This window comes from Calidris pugnax, unplaced genomic scaffold (assembly GCF_001431845.1).
Source record: "Calidris pugnax isolate Ruff unplaced genomic scaffold, ASM143184v1 scaffold206, whole genome shotgun sequence".
NCBI classification, from domain to species: Eukaryota; Metazoa; Chordata; class Aves; order Charadriiformes; family Scolopacidae; genus Calidris; species Calidris pugnax.
The window spans coordinates 1516340-1528235 of record NW_015090957.1 but is presented as its reverse complement, the minus strand read 5'-3'; the positions used below and the strand labels follow the sequence as shown (position 1 = coordinate 1528235).

The 11896-nt window shown below is 54.0% G+C and overlaps 1 protein-coding gene across 3 annotated transcripts; it reads right to left on the bottom strand.

Moving 5' to 3' along the window:
* Positions 1-4323: 4323 nt before the first annotated feature.
* On the bottom strand, positions 4324-11756 carry SLC16A6 (solute carrier family 16, member 6). Of its 3 annotated transcripts, none has more exons than XM_014952280.1 (5): positions 10895-11756; positions 10169-10312; positions 9302-9430; positions 7532-8353; positions 4324-6952 (listed from the first exon to the last, which is right to left on the bottom strand). In XM_014952280.1, the coding sequence occupies exons 1-5, from the start codon at positions 11127-11129 to the stop codon at positions 6711-6713; spliced, it is 1572 nt and encodes a 523-aa protein (XP_014807766.1). In that variant the 5' UTR covers positions 11130-11756; the 3' UTR covers positions 4324-6710. The 3 variants fall into 3 exon arrangements, with proteins under 3 accessions (XP_014807766.1, XP_014807767.1, XP_014807768.1); XM_014952281.1 differs by having other exon boundaries at positions 9302-9554; positions 10169-10504; positions 10895-11021; XM_014952282.1 differs by having other exon boundaries at positions 10169-10504; positions 10895-11021.
* Positions 11757-11896: the final 140 nt, after the last annotated feature.

The following is an 11896-nucleotide window of genomic DNA, read 5'->3' as shown; positions in this document are numbered from 1 at the left end:
GGGGGGACACCCAGCTTCGTGCTGCCTTCCCCTGGCAGTGCTGGTGTCCTTCTCCTGGTGGGACGGGTTCCCAGGAGCCCACCCCGGCGTCACGGCGGGTCTGCAGCTCCCGATAGCGCCGGGGGTGCCCCGCCGTGGGGTGTGGGGCTGGACCTGTGTGTGACTGGTGCTGATAAACCCGTGTTGCTGCAGCCCAGGGAGGAAGATTCATGTTGTGCCAAGGGAGGTTCAGGTTGGATATTAGAAAAAAAAGTGACACTGAAAGGGTTATCAAGCCTTGGAATGGGCTGCCCAGGGACATGGTTGAGGCACCATCCCTGGAGGTGTTCTAAAGAGGGGTTGACATGGTGCTGGGGGACATGGTTTAGTGATGTGGTTTTTGTCAGAGTTGTGTTGACACAGCTTCGTGCTGCCTTCCCCTGGCAGTGCTGGTGTCCTTCTCCTGGTGGGACGGGTTCCCAGGAGCCCACCCCGGCGTCACGGCGGGTCTGCAGCTCCCGGGGTTTTCAAGCGAGGGCAGGAACAAAGCCCCCCTCTGCCTTATGAGCAGTCGAGGTTTGAGCAGAAAAGTGCCTGTTTTGTGAGCAGCAGGGGGGTGACTGCCAGGGTGGGGAGGGCAGAGATGGCTCTGCACCCCGGAGTGCACGGGGTTTTACTTGGGGCTTTTCTGCCTGTGTCTGGGGGGGACACCCAGCTTCGTGCTGCCTTCCCCTGGCAGTGCTGGTGTCCTTCTCCTGGTGGGACGGGTTCCCAGGAGCCCACCCCAGCGTCACGGTGGGTCTGCAGCTCCCGATAGCGCCGGGGGTGCCCCGCCGTGGGGCTGGACCCTGTGTGTGGCTGGTGCTGATAAACCCGTGTTGCTGCAGCCCAGGGAGGAAGATTCATGTTGGGCCAGGGGAGGTTCAGGTTGGATATTAGAAAAAAAATTGACACTGAAAGGGTTATCAAGCCTTGGAATGGGCTGCCCAGGGACGTGGTTGAGGCACCATCCCTGGAGGTGTTCTAAAGAGGGGTTGACATGGTGCTGGGGGACATGGTTTAATGATGTGGTTTTTGTCAGAGTTGTGTTGACAGTTGGACTAGATGATCTTGGAGATCCCTTCCAACTGAGATGATTCTATGGTTCTAAGATTCGGGCGCAGTGGGGTGTTGGGTGCCTGTTACTGGTGCAGTGAGGGCAAACGTGGAGCACACCCCTGGGGCTGCAGCAGGAGGAGGGGAAGGGAGTGATTTCCCGGTGCCTGGGAAGGAGCTGGCTCCTCCGGGGGTCCAGCCCCCAGCGGGACATGGGCTGTGGCTCCCTGCATGTTTTCCCATTTCAAGTGTCCCAGAGTAAGCACTGCGAAGGCTGTCTCACCCCCCAGCACTGCTTTGGGAGGAGCAGCAGGGACACATCCTGTCCCTCACCCACAGGGATGCGCCCTGTCCCATGGTGGGGGGTGCCGGGATGTGGGGGACACCCCGCTCTGCTCCTCCCTCCTCTCCCTGTGACCCCAAACCCGGCACCAGCTCCCCGGGGGAAGGCAGGGTGGGAATGTGCCGGGCAGCCATGGCAGCGCCCGCGGATGAGCGGAGGTGGCCGCGCGTGTTGGGATGGCCTCGGGTCACCGCTGGGCTCCGGCTGCCAGGGCCGGCTCCGGCCGGGACACACAGCCACTGTGTGGTCACCGCCGGCAGAGAGAGGCAGGGATGGGGACCTGGGAGGGGACCTGGGGTCACTCTGGTGGAGCGCCGTGCCCAGGAGCTGATGGAAGGCTCTGGCAGCAGGTTTGGCTGAGTGACGGTGTCAGGATGGGACCGTGTCACCTTCTTCCTGTCCTTCAGGCCATCACACCCCTCACTGCAGTGTCTGGGCAAGTGTTTGCCGTCAGTTCATACCCACTGGAGGTGTAACCAGAGGCAAATCAGGAGCAGGGAGGCAGGAGGGTGGGTGCCAGGAGCAGAGGGTGATGCTCAGCACCCCGGTTTGCTGTCACCCAACTGGGTCTCGTCACCCTTTGGGGCTGGTGGGGGCCGTCCCGCTGCCAGCCCCACCGCGGGTAGAGTAGAAAAAGCCGTTCACGACGTTAATGAAAGCTCTGACAAAAGGGAAGTGAAGGAAACTATTGTCTCCCCGGCCTTGTTCTCATAATGTCTGTGTGTAATAAGTCTTTTGGTGATGCTTGTGGCTTCTGTGACAAAGCAGTGATTTAGGGGGCTGTCTTTACAGAGGCAGAGCAGCTCACACGGGCCAAAGTGCTGGTGAGTAATATTTTACCACAAATTGTTGTAACTGGAGCTTGACAACTGCAGTAGGAAGGAGGGTGGGGGATTGCATGTGATTTATTAGATGACTTACTGCAATTTGCAAGAGGGAGCTTTGTGCTGGTGCGACCAGGGCTTTGCAAACCCTGCGAGTAGGAGCCGGGGAGGGAAAGCTCAGCGTTTCGCTGCGGGGATCCCCGGGGGGGGCACACACAGCCCCCCTGCAAACGGCTTCTCCAGCCCCCAGCACCTTGGGGTGCCCCGTGGTGGGTCCCCGCTGGGAACCGGGGCTCCTGCCTCTGGGTCTGGACATCGAGTGTGAAACAACCCCCCCGGGCAGCCCCACCGCCTCTCCCAGCCCTCACACCACGCCAGAAGCTAAAGGGAAGGTTTCCAAAGCCGACCTGTGAGGCGTCTTGGAGATGGGCTTTGGGGAGGGAGGGAGGGAGGCTGCTGCTGGGGCTTGCATCACTCCGAAAATTCAGGTCATGTTTACTACGGGCAGCTGGAAAATGATGATCTCAGATGCTAACAAGTAACATCTGAAGGGAAGCGTTGAAATGTTCAAGCTGTTTTGTAAGCACCTACTTCACTTTTTTCCAAATCCAGTTTAGCTATTTTTAAAGATTCATTTGTCCTCCTCAGTACCTGATGTCGGCTTATCTGAAAAAAGTGAAAAGGAACAGGAGATTGCCCTTCCTTTTAATTTCAAATGGAAAAAGTGATTTTGTTGTTTTGTTTTTTAAAAAGACCCCAAAACAAACAAACCAACCCACTGTACAGCTTCCTCTGCTGCAGACAGGACAGATACCTACGGTCTGAGGGCTTTTTGTCCTTCTGCGAGCTGACCTTGTGTAATTTCCTTTATTTACATTTGGCTGGCACTGGCCTCATTCACTACAAGAGTTTATTCAAGCCCTTTGCAGAGGAATAGCTGGGCTCCTACAAGTGAGTTCTGCCCCACGCTGCCCTCCTGTTTGCTGGTACACAGTAGATACATGCTGCTACTGAATAAAAATTACTATTCTTACCACCCTATTCTGTTCTGGCCTTAACGCCTTTGTACCAGGGTAACAGAGGACGTTGTGGGCAATTAATTTAAACCAGGTGGGAAAAGTTACTCAAAATAGTTTCTGTGCAGGGAGACAAGGGATAGTGCTGCAGCTTTATGAGCTTTTATTTATGTGAGCAGTCTGCAGCCTTTGTAATGCTTTTTTCTTTGGAGGGGGGTTGTTTTTGAGGAAGCTGTTGCAAATAGTGTTTGTTCACTGCTGTAATTGAGCCAGTCTCAAATCTGGAGACAGATCAGCTTCCCGGGACTTTGGTATTTGCGTTAAGTCTGCGCCGCTTGCGTGCGCCGTCACCCCTGGTCCGGGGCTTTTGCAACCAGAATGAAAACAAATTGCACTTAATTATGTATCGGTGGCGTGATGACTCCTTCAAGTAGTTGGGCTGCAAATCGAATGCCTGCCTTGGTATGTGGGGCTAAGCAGCAGGGCAGCGATTCCCCGCGGAGGGCTGGGTGATGCTGGGGGTTACGGGCTGAGCGGGGAAGGGCGTTCCTCAGCTGGTGTAAAAAAGAATGAAGTTTGAGGGAGAGAAAATTGCCCTTTAGTGCGACTACCCTGCTATTTAGTAGCTTGATTTCTGATACATGAGCTGCCTAGCCTGGCGTGGAGAAAGCGTTCTGCAATTCAGAAATGATAAAATAATTACAGGATTGCGTGCTGCTTGAAGACACGAGGATAATGTTCCCAAGTGCCACCAATTCAGTTACCACTCAGGAGAAGAAAAGGCTCCTTTTCTAATCAGGCCTCCCCGGGTAAGGGTTTACAAGAGGACCCTTGAGGTCAGCACTAATCTACCAGCTTCCAAGCAGCTCCTTTAAAAGCAGCAGGATTGCCCAATTCCCAGGGTAAACACGCTCCTCGGGGCTGAGGAAGCTGCATGTGACTGTGGCCGGACCCACGGGGCAAAGGGTGGCCCAGCCTGGTCCTAGGGATGGAGGAGAGGGAGAGGAGGAAGCTTTCTTCATTTTCTTTATTTAAAAAAAGAAAAAAAAAAAAAAAAGGAAAAAAAAAAAAGGAAAAAGTTTATTGCAAAACTCAGTGTTTTCGAGTATTTCCAGAGTCCACGGGGTAGGTTACAAACAGCTCGGTCAATCCCGCTGTGAACGCATTAAAGCCTGTTCCTGGGGCTGCTGCACCCGCACACACACAAACGCACACACTCCCCTGCTCGTGCCACCACGGACAGGAACAGAAACGTGGGGTGAGGTCAGTGACAAACCCATTATTTGATCTGTATTGAAACTGCGGTAAGAAAAAAAAATATAATAAAAATAATTAAATTACAGTAGAACCTCGCAAATCTGCAGAGCAGGGAGCTTCCACACACACGCAACACCTGGAGGCCTTATTCCACTTCCAAGCAGAGGTGTAACAGCAAAGTGCTGTAGTGAGGTCTCGTGTCACAAAGACTTCAATAATCTTACAATGACAGGCTACAGAACATTTACCAGAATGCTTGAAGTATCATAAATTAACAATAAATAAACAAAAGGTACACCTTAACGCAACGTCGCCGTTTGTTCATTTACTCACTGACTCACAGAACTCGAGGTGTCTGTGAGGGCTCTTCCAGTCCCGGGTGCAAGGCAGCGAGGTCCTGCTGGCCGTGATAAAGTGCTGAGGCAGAGGAAGGGCGCGAGACGCGGGTCTCGGGCAGTGAGGATGAATTGCTCGAGCCACTTGGTTGCAAGAGTGCCTGGTGTGTCTTTTTTTTTTTGTTTGGTTTTTTTTTTTTTTTTTTGGACATCTAAGACAGAAAAAACAAATCAAGCACCTTCCCAGAAAGAGTTGTGTTTTTTTTTTTTAACAGATTGTCCCACACTTCTATGGCTGGTGAAATGCAGACAGGTCAGCGTAGCAGTTAATGCATGATGCCACTTCCACTTAAATACACAGAAATGTTGGTTTGGGGGGGGTTGGGTTTTTCCCCCCCCCTCCCAACCAGAACAGACTTGTTTTATTTGTCCCCCTGAGTTGCTGAGAGGCGTTAAGATGCATATAGGTGGGTAAGCAAGCTCGTGTCACTGTGAGGAGGGGTCAGACTAAAGGAACAGCCAGCACCTTGGCTCCCAACGCTCCCTCCGTGCCTGCCATGGGCACAGGCTCCCTTTCCCACTGAAGTCAGCAGCAAAAAAAAAAAAAATTAAAAATCAACTAGGAAGCCTTTTGCAGACACTGGGGAGCTGGGGACGGGGGTACGGGTCCCAGCGGCCGCCCCGTGCCCGCGGGGGTGGCACATGGTGATGGGCTGGGTAACTGGGGGGGGTCCCCCCCTCCTTCTGCGATGGGGCAGAGGGCTCCTGGAACCCCCAGGGGAAGGGTTGGGGCACATTAAGACATCCTGGGCCCATGCTCCCTGCGGGGTGGGCTGGTGAGGGCAGCAGAGCTGGGTCCATGGACACCAGCTGAGGCCTTGTGGAAAGAGATGCTGGATCTGGAGTTTATTATTATTTTTTTTTCTCCTTTTTAAAATAAAAACTGGGTTACCCAAGACCTACCTATTAAAAACAGCTACACTCTATGCTGTAAGAGTAAGTTTCCCCAACAATTTCACAAGCTAGCAGAACAAGATTGGTAGTGAAGAGATTGATGTAAAGACAGGTTTCCATTATGCAAAAGATCATTTTTCCTCTCCTGTTATTTAAGCTAACCTCCTTTTACAATCTTAGAATAAATTAATAAATACTAGTTAAATTAGAAACAGTACATCAGATCTGGCTATCAATAGAAAACAGTTATAAGGATCCAATGGGGAGGAGAAAAATGATCTTATGAAATATGTGCAGTAATAACTGGCCATAAAGACATACGGAGCCTCCCATTTCCCAGCATTTGTGATGTTCAAGTTAATTAGAAGAACACTAGCAATGGTTTCAGTCAGGTATCTAGCCTAGCCTCCTCCTCAGATCTCAAACACGAGTCTGTGCTCTTCCAGAGGAGGTTCTGCTGGCTACTGGTGGTGTGTGGTGTAGGAAATGCTCATCTCCAGTTCATAGCGCGGGTGTTTCGACGGCGCGGGGCTGCGGCAGGGGCTGGGTGAGCACAGGCAGAGCCTGAGCTGCTGCTGCTCTTGCTGCTCTCAGTTTTTCTGGGATCAGTCGAACCTTTGCCTGTGTTTGTTATTGGGAAAGCAGGAGTGCGCATCACATCTTCATGCTAGACAGAAGTTACTCTTATGTGGTTATCCCTATTTTCTATGGAGCTTCCCGTTGTTGGTTAAAAAAGTTCTTTCTAATAATAATTAAAAAAAAAAAAAGAAGAGTTGTTGGTAGCAACTGTTCACATTTAAAATTTCACATTCCCTTTAGAATGTAGTTTTAAAACGTGGAGCAGAGCTGACGGTTCCCCAGTCTCACGCCGAGTACATTAGATGGAGAAGGAGCAGGGTTTTTTTTTTTATGCCGCGCTGTCACTGGCTTTTCCTGAATTTTCTGCTTTTCCGATATCCATTTCAATAAAGTCATCTGGTAGGTCTGGTGGGACCTGGGCCACGCTCTCCTCTGGGCGCTGCTGCTGGCGCTGGCACAGCCCGGCCTTGCAGGGTCTCACCAGGGAGAGGAACACGGCGCCCAGGACCATGCCAGCAGCACAGGAGTAAAAGGCTGAGCTGTAGTTCTGTGTCGTATCCACTAAGACACCTACGGAAAACACATTTACAGCCGTTACCCACAACCCGCTCTCCCTCGCCCGTCCCCCCCCCCCTCCTGCAGGGTTTTTAATCCGGGTACCGCTGCATCCTTTCATTTGTGATCAGAAGGGACTCCCTGTCAAACAGATGCTGCCTGGGAGCAAGAGCACCGTGTTCAGGGGCACGTAGTGTTCTCTTCAGGCAAGTCCAAAACCCTTTGGGCACCGCAGGGACGTGAAGTCCAAGATGCATCAGGCATCTTGTCATGAAGGCAGAGGCTGGGCCATTCTGCAGGGCAGGGACGCAGGCACAGCCAGAGCCACCCGCTCCTGCGCGCGCTACAGCCTGAAGCGGTGCCAGTTTTGGGTTTCTGAGAGGAGCAGGGGAGCGCTGCAGCATCCTCCTCCCCTCCGAGGGGGGGACTCTGCAGAGCTGCATTGCAGCAGCACTCTGCCCCCGAGAGCCTCCCAGCACTGGCTGCAGGGCGTTTGGGGTAGCACTTAACAATTAGCGCTGCCAGAACACTTTCTAGACAGAGATGGGCTGTCAAACATACCAAAAAAAAAATAGATTAAAGTTTTAGAGTTACCTGCAAGGGGTGGTCCAGCCAACCCAGCTAAGCTTTGAATGAAGACGTAGACTCCAGCTGCAGAAGACATCTTTGCGATGCCCACCACGTCGTCTTCTGCCAGGAGGGGGATATGGGTGCCCGCTACCGTCCCCAGCATGAACCCAAAAAATACGCTACATGTCATCAAGCCCCAGAATTCAGAGGCAAAAGGGAAGGCAAACAAGGCTACTGAGAGCAGGACAACGCAGATGAGTTCGATGTAGATCTTGCGGATGGGCTTTTTGTTGAGGACCCAGCCGGCTGAGATTCTTCCAAAGACCTCTGCGATGGCCATGGCAGACAGTATGTACGCAGAGTGGTCCTTGCCGATGCCAAGGCTGAGGCTGAGGGGAATGATGTAGAGGGAGGGAGCGAAGAAGCCCAGGGTAGCGAACAGGCCAAAGAATGCATAACAGATAAAGCTACAGTCTCTCATCACAGAAAAGTCCAGTAGTTTGGTTTTTGGTTCTGGAGGGGTGCTGTTATTGTCGACAAGGATCTGTACGTGTTCCTTTGGTTCTTCACTTTTCGGCTCTGCTTTGGTTTTTCCAGGCACATTGCTGGGTGAGGTAGTTATTTCTACTCCTGAGTCTATGGACTCTATTGAGGTGCGTGTTTGCTCATTTTCAAGCATGTACTTTGTCTCCGTGGGCTCTTCTGGAGGCTGCGCTTTCACTTCTTCTTGCTCTTTGATGATGATGGGTCGCAGCAGCGATCCGCAGATGACGATGCTCAGCTGCAGCACCCCCACAGACAGGAGGCTGTATCTCCAGCCAATCTGCTCCTTCAGAGCAGTAATTGCTGAGGGAAGAGGGCAGAAGAAGAAGAAAGTATAACTGGAAAAGCCTGCAGTTACACCAAGGAGCTATCCGAGTCTACAGCTAGGGAAGGAGCTGCATCACTGGAGGGTCCCAAGCCCCCCAGCTCTTGCAGGGGCCTCTCGGGGGGGTCCCCAGGGCCACCCAGGGGTCTGGTACCCATGTTCCTCCCATTGGCAGCAGCAGACAAGAGCTAGAAGTTGCATTTAAGATCTGGCTAGCGGAAGCTATCCTCTGGGTAGCCACTTTTGAGGTCCCAGTGACTCTGGGATGCGCAGGAACGAAGGTGGTGTTATTTTTAGTGAATGAGAGCAAACTCAACATTGGAGTTTCCTCTCTCTGCCGACCCCACCCTGAAACCAGCTACTAGAGGAAGTCTCTTAGCTCTGCTCAAAGGTGCTTGTCACTGCTCTGTTACAAGCCTTCACTTGCAATGGGTAGGGGCTGAAAGCCTGCAGGGCCAGAAGCCCCCCCAGGCCGCAAAGGAGAGGCGGTGGCCGGGACGTGCTGCCTGGGGACAGGTCCCCACAAGGCCAGGAGCAGTCTGGCAGCCCGTGCTAAGCACAAGCCCACTAACCTTTAGGAGCAGCTATGTGTACTGCCTGTGTTTTAAATAGCTGAAGTTTCTTGGTCTTATTTTTAGCCTGCGATATCTATATAGGGAGCCCATCAGGCTGCGTATCGGGGAGGCACGTCCCGCTCTGGCAGGCGATGCTGGGAGAGCTCAGGCACCCTCAGACCCCTCTCTAGGATTACTTGTAACCCTGCCCGAGGGCAGGAGCCTCAGGGGCACGTGAGCAGCCACCTGTGGGCTCCAGCAGCTCAGGGGAAGGTCCACGGGCAGCCTGGTCTGGGTGGCTTGGGGGAAGGACGGGAGCAGTGCCAGGCTTTAGGCACGAGGGTGGGGACTCCCAGGATTTGGGCACTGTACCTGGTGCGAAGGAGAAAACAGCAAAACATTCCCCTGTGGATGCCACTGCTGTGACCAGCGAACGTCTTTTGTCAAAATACTGTGATAAAATGGTGACAGTCGGGAGGAAAGAGAGGCAGTATCCGAGGCCTGTGAATAAATGCCAAAAATTGCCATAACAACAAGTAAAGGAGGGAGAAACACCGATGCGAGAACACGTTAAGTCACTTTCCCGGTGGTTACAGTAGCATTTCGGCCAACTCGGCCAGTCACCCTGGAAGAAAATCATTGGGGAAACCAGAATGTTATTTTTTTAAATTGGAGGGGGGGAAAAGAAAAAAAAGAAAGAAAGAAAGAAAGAAAAAAAACCAAACCAAGAGACCCAACCTCCCAAACCTGCCAGATAATGCCTTCTGTTCCCCAGCAGCCAGCGGGGTCCGCTTTGAGGACCTCATCTGCTTAAAGAGTTTGAGTTGCTCCCCTACGCCAGGCAAGCTCCCGGCCACGGATGCGAGCAGGACACCCAGGCCAGATGGGAGAGGGGAGAAAAGTACCAGAAGGAGAGAGGAAAGAAGAGACAGAGGTTAGAGGATTTGACCCCGTGAAGAGCTTTCACCTCCCCAGCGATCCCAGTCAGTCGGAAGCAATGGGTACAGCTGTGCCAGCACAGGGTCTGCGGGACAGTCCCGAGGTGGTCCCCAGGGTGACACGGGGCAGCAAGCCAAGCCTGGAGCTCAGGTCACCACCTCCACCAGGAGGGTGAGCTCAGCCCAGAAGGGGCAGCAGCACTTCCCAAGCGTTCCCAGTGTGATGGGGAGTAAACCCCACCTTGGCCGAAGGCGCAGGAGCGAGCGAAGCATTTGGAAGGTCCAGGAACAGATGACTCACCAGAGATGACACCAATGGTGACATACATGTCCACAACTGTCCGGGCAAAGGAGGCGGTGACCATGCCGGTGCTGATCAGCACCCCCCCAGCCATCACCACGAAGCGGTGGCCGAAGCGATTGCTGAGGACCGTGGAGAGAGGAGCTGGATGGGTGGGAGAGGAAGAGAGCCGTGGTCAACACCCGCGTCAGCGACTTCACCAGCCACCATCTCCTCCAGAGGCTCTTCTCGTACCCCTGCCCAGGTCCCCGTCACATGCCACCTCCCCTGCCCATTGGCCTCATGCAGGGGGGTGTCACCCCGGGGCCGTCGTGGAGCACCAGCATTTAGGATGGGCTAAAAAAAAACCATCAGAAGAGGTTAGACAGGTGTGTGACAGCCTGGGACAAACCTGCACCAACACCCACCGGCACCAGTGGATCCGAGCCAGGCTCCAGTTATTTCTAATCCTTTTCACGACAAGGGGAGGTTTCAAAACTCCTGTTTTCTCCCCTTGTCGATGAGGTCAGGCCAGGCCAGTGACACGGACCATGTCCCTCTACCACACAGAGGACCCGAGTTGGGGCTCAAAGGGCTGAGATAGACATTTCTTGGTATTTCAGGCACACGCAGCCTCCGGGCTTTATGGCTGTCATTTAGAGACTGGAAAGTCACAGGTGCCAGGTGCTGGGGTGCTGAGTCAGCAGCACCACTGCTGCACCCACGCCAAACGCCTGCCCCTCTTACCTGTGAAGGTCTGTACAAACACACATATGGATATTATCCAGGATATCCTGCTGTTGGTTTCGTCAAAGCTTTCCATCAGGTCGTTAAAGAAGACACCGAATGATTTTATGATGCCATATGTTAGAGCTTCCACGAAGAAGAAAGCAAAAGCAACTGTCCAACCCCATCCTCCGTCAGGCACTTTAGTATAAACATTGGGAGCCGCGCACGACATTTTTACAGCTTTGACAGTCATTTTTGATCTGGAAAAGAGGGGAGAAGGAGCCAGGCATCAGTGTAAGCTGAATTTTGCTGAAAGAAGCACAGCCTGGCGGCTGCAGCATCCCTAAGGCCCCCCCGGTGCCCGCGCTGCCGGGGGACTACGTGCAGGAGTTGGGCTGAAGTTTCTGCCCCTGTGGCCCCAGGGGCTCGTTTCTGCTGGTGCCCTTTGAGCCCAGGACCAGGCACTGCCCGGGAGAGCTGTCCCCATCAGCAAACCCCGCACCCGGGAGCCGTCATCTGTGTTTTGGTGTGTGGGGGTGGAGGGAGGGATGCAGTTCGGGAAAGATCCACCGCAGGACCCGGTGCAGGCTGCTGGAGCTGCAGAACCCCCCGGAGCACCCGTCCTCCCCGGCCTGGGGTGGCTGATGGCACCTCTGTGTCACCCGTCTGTGCCAGGGTGGGTCAGTGCCACAACCCACCATCACACCCCGTGGGCTCCTAAACCCACCCGGGGGCCGCTGGCTCTCGGGGTGACAGTACCGCCTGGGGAACCTGCCTGTTCCCCAAAATGGCTGCTCCAGGGCTGCCAACCCCGGCTGTACCCTGACAACAGGGGTGGGGACACCCCCGCCGCCACCAGCCTCCCGTGCTGTCCCCTGCACCCCTCGGGGTCACTGCCTCCCCAGGGCAGGAGGAGGCTGAAGCCCCCGTGGGCTGCCGGGGGGATCCCCCCTTAAGGGGTGTGTGTGTGTGTGTGGGGGTGTCTCTTCAGTCCTGCCCTGTGTCACCTGGGGGCCGTGG

Coding starts and splice junctions, on each gene's coding strand:
- SLC16A6 (XM_014952280.1), bottom strand. CDS start 11,129: ATGACTGTCAAAGCTGTAAAAATGTCGTGCGCGGCTCCCAATGTTTAT. Junction 9,431..10,168: donor CACCATTGGTGTCATCTCTG/GTGAGTCATCTG, acceptor ATTTATTCACAG/GCCTCGGATACTGCCTCTCT. Junction 6,953..7,531: donor GGCTGGACCACCCCTTGCAG/GTAACTCTAAAA, acceptor TGTTTTCCGTAG/GTGTCTTAGTGGATACGACA.